General features: G+C 37.8%; 1 protein-coding gene across 1 annotated transcript in view; it reads left to right on the forward strand.

Annotated features, from left to right (window-relative positions):
• The window catches only part of Pspc1 (paraspeckle component 1), a 60645-nt gene that overhangs the window by 26353 nt on the left and 21015 nt on the right, over positions 1-13277 (forward strand). Inside the window, exon 6 of the mRNA XM_050129145.1 lies at positions 5373-5478. Coding sequence (XP_049985102.1) covers positions 5373-5478 — 106 coding nt within the window. The remainder of the gene's footprint in view (positions 1-5372; positions 5479-13277) is intronic.

The raw sequence follows: 13277 nt of genomic DNA on the forward strand, positions 1-13277 counted from the left end.
AAAAAAAAAACCAAAAAAGAGAAAGAAAGGGATGTGATGATGATTTCTATTTGGGGAGATGGCTTAGTACTTGCTGTGCAGGCCTGAGGAACTCCATTTGCATCCCCAGTACCTACTAAAGCAGCCCAGGTTTAGCAGCTTTCCTGTAATCCCAGGGGGGAAATGCCTGTAATGCCAAAAGTGGAAACAAGGCATTAACTAAATCAGTGTGGCAAGTTGGCTATGCTGTCTGAGTAAATGAATTCTGTATTAATCAAGAGTCCCTGCCTCTCAGCAAAAAGAATTGAGAGATAGTAAGGAAGAAAGACACCTGATGTTATTCATCCTCTGTTCTCCACATGCACCTTCCCTCACTGTTGGCTACAGATGTACACCAGTGTGTCTATCTTTTTTGAGAGTGTTGGAGATCTGACCTCAGGTCCTCATACTTGGTAAAATAGGCACTTTATCGGTTGAGCCATCACATCAACACTTATTTTGTTTCTATTTTTTAATATTTTGAAATGTCTCACTATGTAGTATCCCTTGGCTACCTTGGAATTTGCAGTATAGATAATCACAGAGATCTGCCTGCCTTTGCCTTCTCATGAGTGCTGGGATTAAAGGCATGTGCCACCAAACTTGATTATGCAGACGTGGGTTTTATAAAGTGCTGGGCACCAAACTCAGGGTTTCATACATGCTAGACGAGCACTCTGCTAACTCTAGGTATACCACATTATCAGCTTCCAAACCAAACTTTTAAAATATATCCTTTGTTTATTTATTTTAAAAATCTTTACATTTATGTATTTATGTCTGTGCATCACATACATGCCCTTTGCTCAAGGAGGCCAGAAAAGGGCATTTGCATCCACTGAAATTGGAATTACAGATGTAGGTGCTGGAAATCAGACCAAGGTTCTCTGGAATAGCAGCCTGAGCTGTCTCTCCAACCCCTTACATCATTTTTGGCAGAGTCTGATACGAGCTTTGTGGCAAGGAGTGACCTGAGCTCATGTAACTATGTGATACCTTTGTTCTTTTCAATGGGTGTAAATATTTATTTTACTGTAGAAAATTCATGTGTTTGATTATGGGGTGCCACTCCAGATTTCACAAGGAATGCAAGTCATATTTTACTATATTTTTCTTCATTGTTTTTTTTTTTTTTAGACTGCCTTGCTGTGAACCTAGGCTTGTTTCAGTCCCCCTGCCTGATTCTCCTGAGTGCTGTGATTATAGTATGCACTATCATCCCTAGCTTTGAATTAAAAAAAAATTGTTCCAAAGAAAGGGGGTGGATGGCTAGGTAGGAAGTTGTATAGGTGTGTCAACATGTGTCTTGTGGCTGTTAGAGGATAGCTTTCTAAGGCTGGGTCTTTCCTTCCACCGTTGTGTGTGTTATGGGAATTGAACCTTAGGTTTTCAGCCTTGCAAGGACTTGGTGATAAGTAATTTTAATCTGACCCACTAAGCCATTTCTTTGGCTCCTTGGCCTTGACGTTTTAAAATTAGAAAAAAATGGTATTAAAATACCCTGGCTCCTGTTGTCTTTGGCACTTTTGAGTCAGGGTTTCTCTGTTGTACCCTTGACTATCCTGGAACTCACTATGCAGAGCAGGCTGGCCTTGAATGCACAGAGACTGTCCCTGCCTTTGGTTCTTACAGTCTTTTAATATGGGAAATTTTAAGTGGGGCATATGGCTCCTGCCTGTAATTGCAGTACTCAGGAAACTGAGGCTACTGTGTCATGAGTGTGTGGACAGTCTAGCTGAATAGCCAAAACCCTGTCCTAAAAGTGCAGTACTTGGGAGGCAGAGGCAGGCAGATCTCTGAGTTTGAGGCCAGCCTGGTCTACAAAGAAGAGTTCCATGATAGCCAGGACTACACAGAGAAACCCAGACTAGAAAAATAAAATAAAGAATGCAAAACAAAATAAAACCTTAAAAAAGTATTTTTTCACAGTATATGAATGTGAAATTTGTGTGTTTGGGTGTATGAGTAGGGAGATAGATATGTGTCAGTGTACTTTTTTATAAAAAAGATTTTACTTATGTATTTATGTATATGGGTGTTTCATCTGTGTGTATGTCTGCACACTAGAAGAGGGCATCAGATCCCATGGGACTACAGTTGCAGATGGTTATGAGCTGCTGTGTGGGTGCTGGGAATTGAACTCAGGACCTCTGAAAGAGCAGTCAGTGTGCTCTTAGCTGATGACACTTCTCTCCAGCCGTGGTGTGTCTGTGGAGGTCAGAGGACAATCGTGAGTGTCTATCCATACCTTCCATCTTTTTTTTTTTTTTTTTTAGGACTGAATCTCTTTTGTTGTTATTGGGGATGCCTCTCATGTTACTGTAGGAGCACTAGGATTATAGACTCATGCCATCTTGTTCAGTTTTTCCTTAGTTCTGCAGATTAGAATTTGGAGTCTTTGTTTTTGAATAACAAGCTCTTTAACTATAGTACTATCCTGTCAAACTGAAGTTAAAACTTAGTATGTTAATAATGTCTGTGGAAGTCGATAACCCATTTGTCTGACTTTGTTACTATAGCTTGCTTGCTTTGTTGTCAAGGTCTAGCTTTGAATCCAGGCTAGCTTTGAGGTTACTATGTATCCCAGGCTATTCTCTTAACTCTTGAAACCTTCCTCTCTCTATTGAGTGCTGGGATTACAGGTTTGCACCAGCCTACCTAGCTTTCCTCCTTTCTCTTCCTCCTCTTCCTCCTCCTCTTCTTCTTCGGCTTCCTCCTCCTCCTCTTGTTCTTCTGTGTGTGAGCGTGAGTGTGTGTGTGTGTGTGTGTGTGTAGATGTGTGTGTAGATGTGGAGGGAAAGAGCGATATGAATATGGATATGAGTGACTGGTGAGGTCAGAAGAGGACATTAGATTTCCTTGAGATGGAGGTACAGGCAGTTGTGTTCTATTTCATGTGGATGCTGAGGACTGAACTCATATCTTTTGCGAAATCAGGAAATGCTCTTAACTGCTGAGCCATCTTTCCAGCCCCAGAAATTTGCTATGAATTCCTGAGTTTTCCTTCTGGTAGTGGAAGAAATACTTTAGTAAACATGCTTTTTTTGTGGTAAAATTGTATATAAACCATACAGTAGTATGTTGCATTTTGAGAATTTTGCTGAGATTCTTAATATAGAAAGGTGATTTAAAAGAGTACTATAAAAATTGGTAATATACTATAGGAACATGTATTTCACTTTTCTGGGAAAAGGTTCTCACTAAGTAGTCCTGGCTGGCCTAGAACTTGATTTGTAGATCAGGCTGGCCTTGAATTTAGAGAGAGACGCCTGCCACTGTCTCCTGAGTGCTTAGATTAATGACTTGTGTCACTGTATTTTTACTGCTTAATCCACTACTTAAATTACCATTTTTTTTTAAAGACAGAGTTTCTCTGTAGCTTTGGAGCCTGTCCTGGAACTCACTCTGTAGTCCAGGCTGGCCTTTAACTCAGAGATCTGCCTGTCTCTGCCTCCCAAGTGCTGGAATTAAAGGCATGCACCACTACTGCCTGCCTTAAAGTAGTATTTTTCTTGTTTGTGTGTGTGACAAATATTTCAATTTGACTTGATTTAATGCCAATACCATGAGAGAATATTACTTTAGTATTATCATCTGTTTATTTTCTTAATCATTTTGTAGTTTATTATTTTAATATTATACACATACAAAATAGTGAACTTTACTTTCTTTTAGAAAGTGTCAGTAAACGTTTTTCTTTCAAAAAATATTTTTTAGCTGAGTGGTGGTTGTGGTGCCAACATTCAGTAGGCAGAGGCTGGTGAATCTTTATCTGAACTACAGAGCAAGTGCAAGGACAGCCATGGCTACATAAATAAATCCTGTTTGGGGTGTGTATGCGTGTGCATAAATTATTTATTTGTTTGTTTGTTTATTTATTTAGTATACAATATTTTGTCTGCGTATATGCCTGCAGGCCAGAAGAAGGCACCAGACCTCATTACAGATGGTTGTGAGCCACCATGTGGTTGCTGGGAATTGAACTCAGGACCTTTGGAAAACCAGGCAATGCTCTTAACCGCTGAGCCATCTCTCCAGCCCCTGTGTGTATAATTTTATGTGTCTTAGTATTTTGCCTGTATGTATATACGTGAGCCACATGTATTCCTGGTGCCCCTTGGAGGTCAGAAGGATCCTCTGGAACTGGAGTTACAAATGGTTGTGAGCTGCCATGTAGGTATTGGGAACTGAATTTGGTCTTCTGTAAGAGCAGCTGATGCTCTTAACTGCTGAGTCATCTCTATAGACATAGCAAATCTTCCCTCCCTCCCTCCCTCCCTCCCTCCCTCCCTCCCTCCCTCCCTCCCTCCCTCCTCCTCTCCCTCCTTTCCTCCTTCCCTTTTTTTTTTTTTTTTTCCCCCAGACTAGGTTTCTCTGTGTAACAGCCCTGGCTGTCCTGGAACTTGGACTTGACTTTAGATAGACCCACCTGCCTCTGCCTCCCAAGTGCTGGGATTAAAGGTGTGTGCCTCTGCTGCCTGTCATAAATATTTCTTGAAAGGCACAAAATAGCGACTATGTTAGGTCTTGGTGTGTAGTTCAACTGCTTTGTTTCTGTGGCCTCAAACTATCCATAGACAGAAAATGACTGATTTGCAGTTTTGTATTGACTATTCCAGGGAGTTTCCTTAGTGGGCTGATGAACACAGAGAAAAAAGAATTTATAATGCCCCCTATGCATAATTGAATTTTTATGTCAGTTCTTTGTGGTAATGTTCTTATAGTTTCCTTATTTAAAAGTTTATTAGCATATATTAATTATATATAACAATTCATTATGACGTTTTCACCTGTGTGTAGTATAATTTGTCCATATTTAACCACGTTATCCTTTTTGCTTCCCATTTATTCTCATTGTTTCCCTTGTTCCCATCTGTGAATGTCTGTGAATTTTGCTATGTAGGTTATAGATACAGACTTTTTTTTTCTCCTCTCTTTTATCCTTTCCTAGTGTTGGATTAGATTGAACCCCTCTCAATTCATTCTTTGTCCATGCTAGGCCAGTCTTCTATCACTGAGCTACATCTCTTGTCCTTGATCTAGTTCAGACAACTCCATGCTAGTCCATGTTAGACTCAGTCCTGTGATCCTGTGTCTCAGTGGTCCACTGATGAGATCACAGAGCTTTGCCACCAAGTTGGCTGGAGTTTATTGATAGAAGCATAGGTACATGTTGTGACTCTGATTTTTAGTTGTTCTTGATTTGGAGGCTTGTAACAAACTAGAAGGTGAAATCTAGGATGTCCTTAGTCACAAACTTGGCATACATAATGTAATTTTCAGAATTTATTCAAATTACTTTTTCTCCAATGGCTCAAATGTCATAGTGCTGAAATTTTAAAAAATGTTTGCAGACATGAGGAGGAGCATCGTCGTCGTGAAGAAGAGATGATTCGACACAGAGAGCAGGAGGAGTTGAGGAGACAGCAGGAGGGCTTTAAACCAAACTACATGGAAAATGTAAGTAGAAGACTGCTTAATCAAATGATTTCATTAGTATGTTAGATGGTGTGCATTCAGAAGTTTTTAGATTTTGTAGTATTTAATAGTATACTTTCTGATTCTTGAATTTTTTTTATGGTTAAACAAGTGATTGTGTTAATGTCTTTTAAGTAATACATTCATTGAAGTAATATTTATAAAATGGCTGTTATAGTTTTTATGTTTTAATTGATTGGTAAGAATACATGCTCTTCAATAAGATACCTTGATAATACAGGCATCATCTCTACCTGATGTTTGCACTGTACCATTTCAAGAATTTATTTTTGAAAGTTTTAGATATGTGCAGTATCAACCATAATACCTCTAAACACAGCTGAACTTTTTGTCTTGTACATTTCCTTTTCTGAATTATTTTGTATAAAATACTTAGCATTATTCAATTTTGTTAATCAGTGTGTTACTATTAAGCCCACATCTGAAAAGGTCTTATAAGTGTATTTGTAGAGTGGGCCTTTCATGTTGTCTGATGTATTCCCATTAGCTACAATTTGTAGGAGCTTTCCTCCTCCTTTCTTTCTTTCTTTTCACACTGTGCACCGTTATGTAGACTAGAGCAACTCTTCTATGGACTTTTCCTGGTTATAGGTTATTCAACATAACTCTTCTGTTCCTGAATTTCCTTCACAGTAGTCCAGGCTTAAATTTTTTAAAATTATTTATTAGGACTTGGGAGCTTGTGCTGTGGTTGTGTTTGGAGGTCAGAGGACAACCTTCTTATACCTTATATGTATTCTGGGGATCAAACTCAGGTCTCCAGGCTTGCTTTCAGCAAATGACTTCTCGCTGGGCTCACGTTTTTTTGTTTGTTATTTCACAATAAAGGTGGCTCCATGAATACTTCAAAAATACTAAATTCTCTAAATTCTTAATGATAATTAAGCAAGAGTTTCACTGTTTACTTGAATTCTGAAAAATAACCACTGTTATTTTTCTTCTCTTATCAAAAGCCAGATACTTTAAGAACTAAAACTTTCTTAGTAAGTTTCTGAGTCTGAAAGTATTAAATCTTTGGTGCCTTTTTTCAAATCTCTGTTCTCATTCTTTTGTATCTGGGAATGATTTTTTTTCTTTTTTCTTTTTAATAAAATGAAGAAACACATAGTAAAAGAAATCTTATAGTAACAGGAAGTGTTTGTTCTACTATCACCTAAGTATTCTTTGCATGGAAATTCAGTTAGATAAATGCCTGTAATTGTTCTATCAACAAATTAACCAATGAAAAAAATTTAAAGCCTTTTGAATTTTTATTTATTAGCTTCTAGCTTTATCTTTCAATTATATTTTTCTTCTTGGATACTAAGCATTTAATGACTTATTTTAAACTTGCAGTCTCAGTAGTTTTCAACATAAAATCTGTTGGTCTTAACTGTGAAGATGCATATTTCCAGACTAATATTGGTTTGTTACTCTTCAAATAATCATCATGTGTAAGCCATATATATTATATATTTCTTAAAGAATTTCCAGTGAGGATTAAAAAATTCTACCTACTTTTTTACTTATCTGAATATTTACTAAAGGGTTCTTTCATAATAAAATAGATCTATACTAACTTTCTTGGTGTTTTTCCCGACATGAACTTTACATGTTTAATAATGAACATAATCATTTGTGCTGCTATTAATAATGTCATTCTAGTGGACTAGAAAGGAAGAAGTAAAATATTACATTTCTAAGCTTTTAAAGAATTTTCTTATTTTTAACATAAGTTGGTTGCATCATTAATGCAGTTGCATACTTTTTGAAGTAGCTGCAGTTTTTGCTTAGTGAAAATTAATATAGATGTTAATATAATTAGATATTAATGATGAATGACTAGTTTCAGTTTTACTTTTCTGCTTGTAGAATTAATTTGGAAACATTTTTTATTTTAAAATTAAATTATGAATTTCTTAAGTTTTGGAAGGGTAAAATTTATGTGTGTGTAGGGGGGTGTTATGAGTGAATGTGGGCAGCCAGGTATGGAGATCAGGGGACAGCTTTTGGGAGCTGGCTTTTCCCTTTCACCATAGCTTCCAAATATGGAACCTACTTCAGTTGTCTGTTGTATATGAGCTTTTACTTGTTGAGCCATCATGCTGGCCATGTAAATTTTTGTTTTTCTTTCAAAAAGGAAAGAAAAAATAGGTGTATGTTTCTGTGTGACTGTAGAGCGTGTGTTCAGGTTAGCATTCTCTGCAGCTGGACTTGTAGACTGTTGTGAACTTGCTGACGTATTTGTTGGGATCTGAACCCTGCTTCTCAGGAGAAACTGCAAGTATTCTTAACTGCTGAGCCATCTCTTCAGCTCCTAAATTCATAAGAAAAAAATCATTTTCTTTCAGAAATCTTTTAAATTAGTATAAAATTTTATAGCTATCTAGTGATCTTTGGGAATAGGTGAATTATTCATAAAATACTCATGCTGGGCCGGGCGATGGTGGCGCACACCTTTAATCCCAGCACTCGGGAGGCAGAGGCAAGCGGATCTCTGTGAGTTCGAGACCAGCCTGGTCTACAGAGCTAGTTCCAGGTCAGGCTCCAAAGCTACAGAGAAACCCTGTCTCGAAAAACCNAAAAAAAAAAAAAAAAAAAAAAAAAAAAAAACCTCATGCTGCTTTTATTGTCATTTCTAAAGTAGATTATTATTTCACACGATTATTTACTAGAGTAGAATTGGATTTAAACATTTACTTTTCAAATTATTAGAAAAAGTATGTTTTGCATACTTACAGCCACATAATAAAAGTCTGATTAGAATAGCAAATTATAGTCTTTGACCACTGTCCCTTTTCATCCTACCAAACCTTAAAAGACAACATGCTACTTGTGTTTTTGAAAGATTTTGGGGAGTAGTACTTTTAGATGGGTCATTGTGTCAAAGCACTTGCCAAGCCTGAAGACCTAGGTTTACTGGGCCCCACACTGTGAAAGGACATGACCACCTTTCAGAAGTTGTCCTCTGACCTCCACACATGCTCTGTGACGTGTGAATAAAAAACACAAAAGGACTGTTGGTGTTGGGGAGGTGACTCAGAGAGTAAAATATTGATTGTGCATGACCTTGAAATCTGATGCATGACCAGGCATGTTTGTAATCCCTGCAGGATCTCCAGGGGTTGCTGGCCAGGTGAGCACCAGATTCAGTGAAAGAGCTTGTCTCAAAAACTTAAGTTTGAGAAGTAATTGAGGAAGACATTTCCCCAACAACTTCTGGCCCTCCTATGGCATCCTACGAGCAGGGGTACACGCACATACACATGCCCATGTGTTGAAAGTTGGAGATAGTGGCATATACCTATATTTCAAGCACTTTGTAGGTCAAAGCATGATAGTTACTGCAACTTCAAGACTAGCCTGTCCCAGAAAAACATAAAGTAAAAAGTTGTAGGCTAGGTAGTGGTGGCGTATGCCTTTATTAATATCAGCACTCTGGAGGCAAAGGCAGCTGATCTACTGAGTTGCAGGATGGCTAGGGCTATACAGAGAAACCCTATCACAAAAATAAGTAAACAAATAAATAAAAATAATAAGAGGAAAAGAAGAAAACTGGCTTGATGAGATGGCTCAGCAAGTAAAAGTGGCATTTGCTTTGGAGTCGGATGACCTTAATTATATTATCTAAGACTGACTACACAGTAGGTTAGAACCAGCTCTCAAAAGTTGTTTTTCCAAGTATATAAACATGTACACACATGCATAACGGATGAACAAGAAAAGGAATAAAAACAGAAGAAATACTCTTGAGACTAATTCTGATTCATGTAAAATACTTGAATTATGTTGAACCATAGGTTGGAATATTTGTAATTCTGTTTTTCTTTTTCGAGACAGGGTCTCTCTGTATAGCCGTGGCTGTCCTGGAACTCTGTAGACCAGGCTGGCCACAAACTCAAAGATACACCTACTTCTGTCTCCTGAGTGCTGGGATTAATGGCATGTGCCAACAACCCCTAAATAATAATGTAGCATAGGATGAAGGACAGAACTTAACATATTTAGATATATGATAAGTCAGCCTTAAAATAGTTATTTTTTGTCATACATGTCTTTTGGAATTCTGGGGATATAGTTAACTTTAAATTGTCGTTCTTATTTTGTACTTAATTTCTGCTTAGAAAATGTCAAACTCCTTGATAATAGAGTAGCTGTTGTTACTATAAATTAACCATGATAGTTTCAGTCTTGTAACATGTCTTTCTTTTCACTATCTGAAGTGTGTGTATGTGTGTGTATGAGAGAAAAAAAAAAGAAAGAGCGAGCATGTATATGTATACATTTAAATTTTTAAATTTCACGTGTACTTGTGTTTTGCCTGAATGTATTATTTGTGCCATGTGACTACCTGGTGCCCATGGAGGTCAGGAAATGACTTCAGATTCCCTGGAATTACAGTTACAGGCAGTTTTGAGCTACCACATGGCTGGTAGGAATTGAGCCCAGTTTTTGTTGTTCTGTTTTGTTTTTGCTTTTTTGAGACAGTGTTTCTTTGCGTAATGGTCCTGGCTGTCTTGGGACTCACTTTGTAGACCAGGCTGGCCTCAAACTCGGGGATCCATCTGCCTCTGCCTCCTGAGTGCTGGAATTAAAGGCCTGTACTACTACTGCCTGGCTGAGCCCAGATCTTTTGAAAGAGCTTCCAGTGTTCTTTAACCAATGATCCATCTCTATAGCCCATATATATATGTATGTATGTATGCATGTTAATTTATCAGTTTAGAATGTATTTGACCATGGTGTGAAGAGTATTTAGGTTAAAATATGATATGATGTACAGTGTTTATACATTCCATACTTACTTCAGAATCAATGGGAATTTTATGAGATTATTTTTTATAATGGTCTTCTGATTTTTCACATTTGGTTATTTCATACGCTATAAGTTAAGCAAATGCAGCTGTCAAGTAGTGTAGGATACCATACGTCTTTTATTTTTTGATATAATTTATATAGGATCAGACTTAAATATGAAGCTTGTTTTTTCTAACAGTAAATATTAATGCTTGGTTTTTGTTAACAAAAGGGATAACATTTCATATCTATTCCAGATATTCTACATTAAGTTAAATATATACATTACTTGTGGGGTTTTTTTTGTTATTTTTTTTTTTTTGTTGTTGTTGTTTGAGACAAGGTCTTACTATGTGGCTCTGATTGTCCTGGAACTTGTAGATCAGACTGGCCTGCAATTCAGAGATCCATCTGCCTCTGGACTGCTGGGGTTATAGACATATATACCATTACTACCTGGAATTGACGATACACGCACACAGTGACCTTGGAAATAGTATATGCTATGTCAGATATTTATTCAAGCTGTGTTCCTTTAACATTGGACTTCCATTGTAACACCCGTATCAAGGCTTGAAATAGGGCTGAGAATGAAGCTAAGCCAAGAGAGCACTTAACATGTATGAAGCTCTGAGTTCCATCCCACACTGCAAACCTGCATGATAGTACAGGTTTGTAATCTCAGCACTGGCGAGGTGGAGGCAGGAGGGTCAGAATTTCAAGCTTTTTATTGGCTATATACTAGGTTGGAGACCAACCTTGGGTACATAAAACTGTGGCTCAAAAAAAAAAAAAAAGGAGTAAAACCCCGGGATGACCTATTTATAATTGAGTGGCAGCATGTCCCTAACACCAAAAAAAAAAAAAAAAAAAAACCCGCACGTCCAAACAGTTGTTGGAAGAGGAAAATATAGTGAGCCAATGATTTAATATTTATTCATGAATGTTATTTTTCAAATCCCTTAGGAAGAATGCTTTGATTTTTGGAGACAGGGTTTTAGAAACTAGTCCTGGCTGTCCTGGAACTCACTCTATAGACCAGGCTGTCCTCAAAATCAAGAAATCCTCCTGCCTCTGCCTCCTGAGTGCTAGGATTAAAGTCATGTCTGGCCAGCTAGGAAGAACTCTTTAAAATTATGGGTATCACCTTGTAACGTGTCTTTCTCTGTTCTGTCAGCCAGCCCCCAAATAGTGACATGAAGACATAATAATTTTGAAAGCTCAACCTATAGCTTAGGTTTGTTCCTGACTAGCTCTTATAACCTAAACTAACCCATTTATATGAATCTATGTTCTATTATGAGGTGTTACCTCTCTTCCATCTTCTTGTACCTCCTGTTTCCTCTCCATATATTGTTTATTTTTCAATAAATAAACCTTGCCTGCAGATCAGTGCAAAGCAGCCACACTAGTCAGCCATACAGGCCAGGCATGCTCTGTATAACCTGACTGGCCTGGAACTTGCTATTTAGACAGCGGGTCCTCAACTCAGAGATCTCCCAACTTCTCTTTATCCCAGCAACCACACTAGTTAGCCATAGAGGCCAGGAGGTGATGGTACACACCTTTAATCCCCACACTAGAGAGGAATATAAAATGGGAGGCGACAGGTCTCACCCTTAGTCTCTCAATCTGAGGTTCTGGGAGGCAGGATTTTTCATTTTCACTTTGAGGTAGAGGTAAGAGCCAGTGACTGGTTGCTTTGCTTTTCTGATATTCAGGTTGCACCCAGTATCTGTCTCTAGGTTTTTATTATTCATGCTATATCTCCGTATTGTCTCACCTTTTGTGCCTAGATTCTCCTTCTCTTTCTTTCTCTCCTTGCCTGGCTCTTGGCTGTTCAGCTTTCATTAATTAATTAATTGTTTTAAAACTATTACATGCTTTCCTTTTTATGATTTATTTATTATGTATACAGTATTCTGCCTACATGTCTGCCTGCAGGCCAGAAGAGAGCACAAGATCTCATTAGGGATGTTGTGAGCCACCATGTGGTTTCTGGGAATCAAATTCAGGACCTCTGGAAGACCAGCCAGTGTTCTTAACCTCTGAGCCATCTCTCCAGCCCCCCGTTCAGCTTTTTATTACACCAGTCACAACAAATACAACTGTGCACAGTTACAAATATTTCACAGTGACCTTATAAGTGCTGGCTTGGGGTCTATAACCCCAATATTTGAGTATTTGAGAGAATGAAACTGGTGAATTACAAATTCAGAGCTAGCCTAGAAATACAGTTTAGTGACAGTCTGCATAGCATTCTTAAGGTTCGTAGTTCCTGCCGAGTACTTGATACACAGAGTGATTTCCTATACCTTTTTTTTGGTTTTGCTTTTTGTTTGTTTTAGAGACAGGGTCTTGCTCTGTATAGCCTGGACTGGCCTGGAACTTGCTATTTAGACAGCGGGTCCTCAACTCAGAGGAGATCTCCCAACTTCTCTGCCCTCCTATTTTTGGGATTAAGAGTGTGCATGCCACTTTGCCTAGTAAATCCTTACATTTTTTTTTTACCTAGAAATAATTTTATGTTTGTCTGATTAGAGAAGATTCTGTCACTTGGGAATATAGTTTTGCTAAATTAGTAGGTAACAATGTGTGATACCTCCATGAAATTATTGAAAAGTACTTGAGATCCATCAATATTTTGAATCATTAGGTTTATGCTGGAACTCAGCTCTTGATTTTAAAATGTTGAACAACTTTCTTAGTGATGCTTAAGATGCCCTTAAATATGTTGAAATCACTGTGGTAGTATAGTTCAAGTTTTTAAGCAGTAAATGGGTTTGAGGAAACATGGGAAAGAGTTGGAAATTCATATATACAATTTAAATAGTACAGTGTTCTCTACGAATAGTGCTTTTTGAATTTGGATGCCAACCATGAATTGGTCTTTCATACTATATATATGCAGGAGATGATCTCAAGTAATGGTACTTTAAGATTTTAGTGACTTCATCTGCACTAAGGGTCAGCAGATTGGAGAA

The sequence above is a fragment of the Alexandromys fortis genome, unplaced genomic scaffold (genome assembly GCF_014885135.2).
Source record: "Alexandromys fortis isolate MF-2015 unplaced genomic scaffold, M_Fortis_MF-2015_v1.1 scaffold_308, whole genome shotgun sequence".
In the NCBI taxonomy this organism is placed as follows: Eukaryota; Metazoa; Chordata; class Mammalia; order Rodentia; family Cricetidae; genus Alexandromys; species Alexandromys fortis.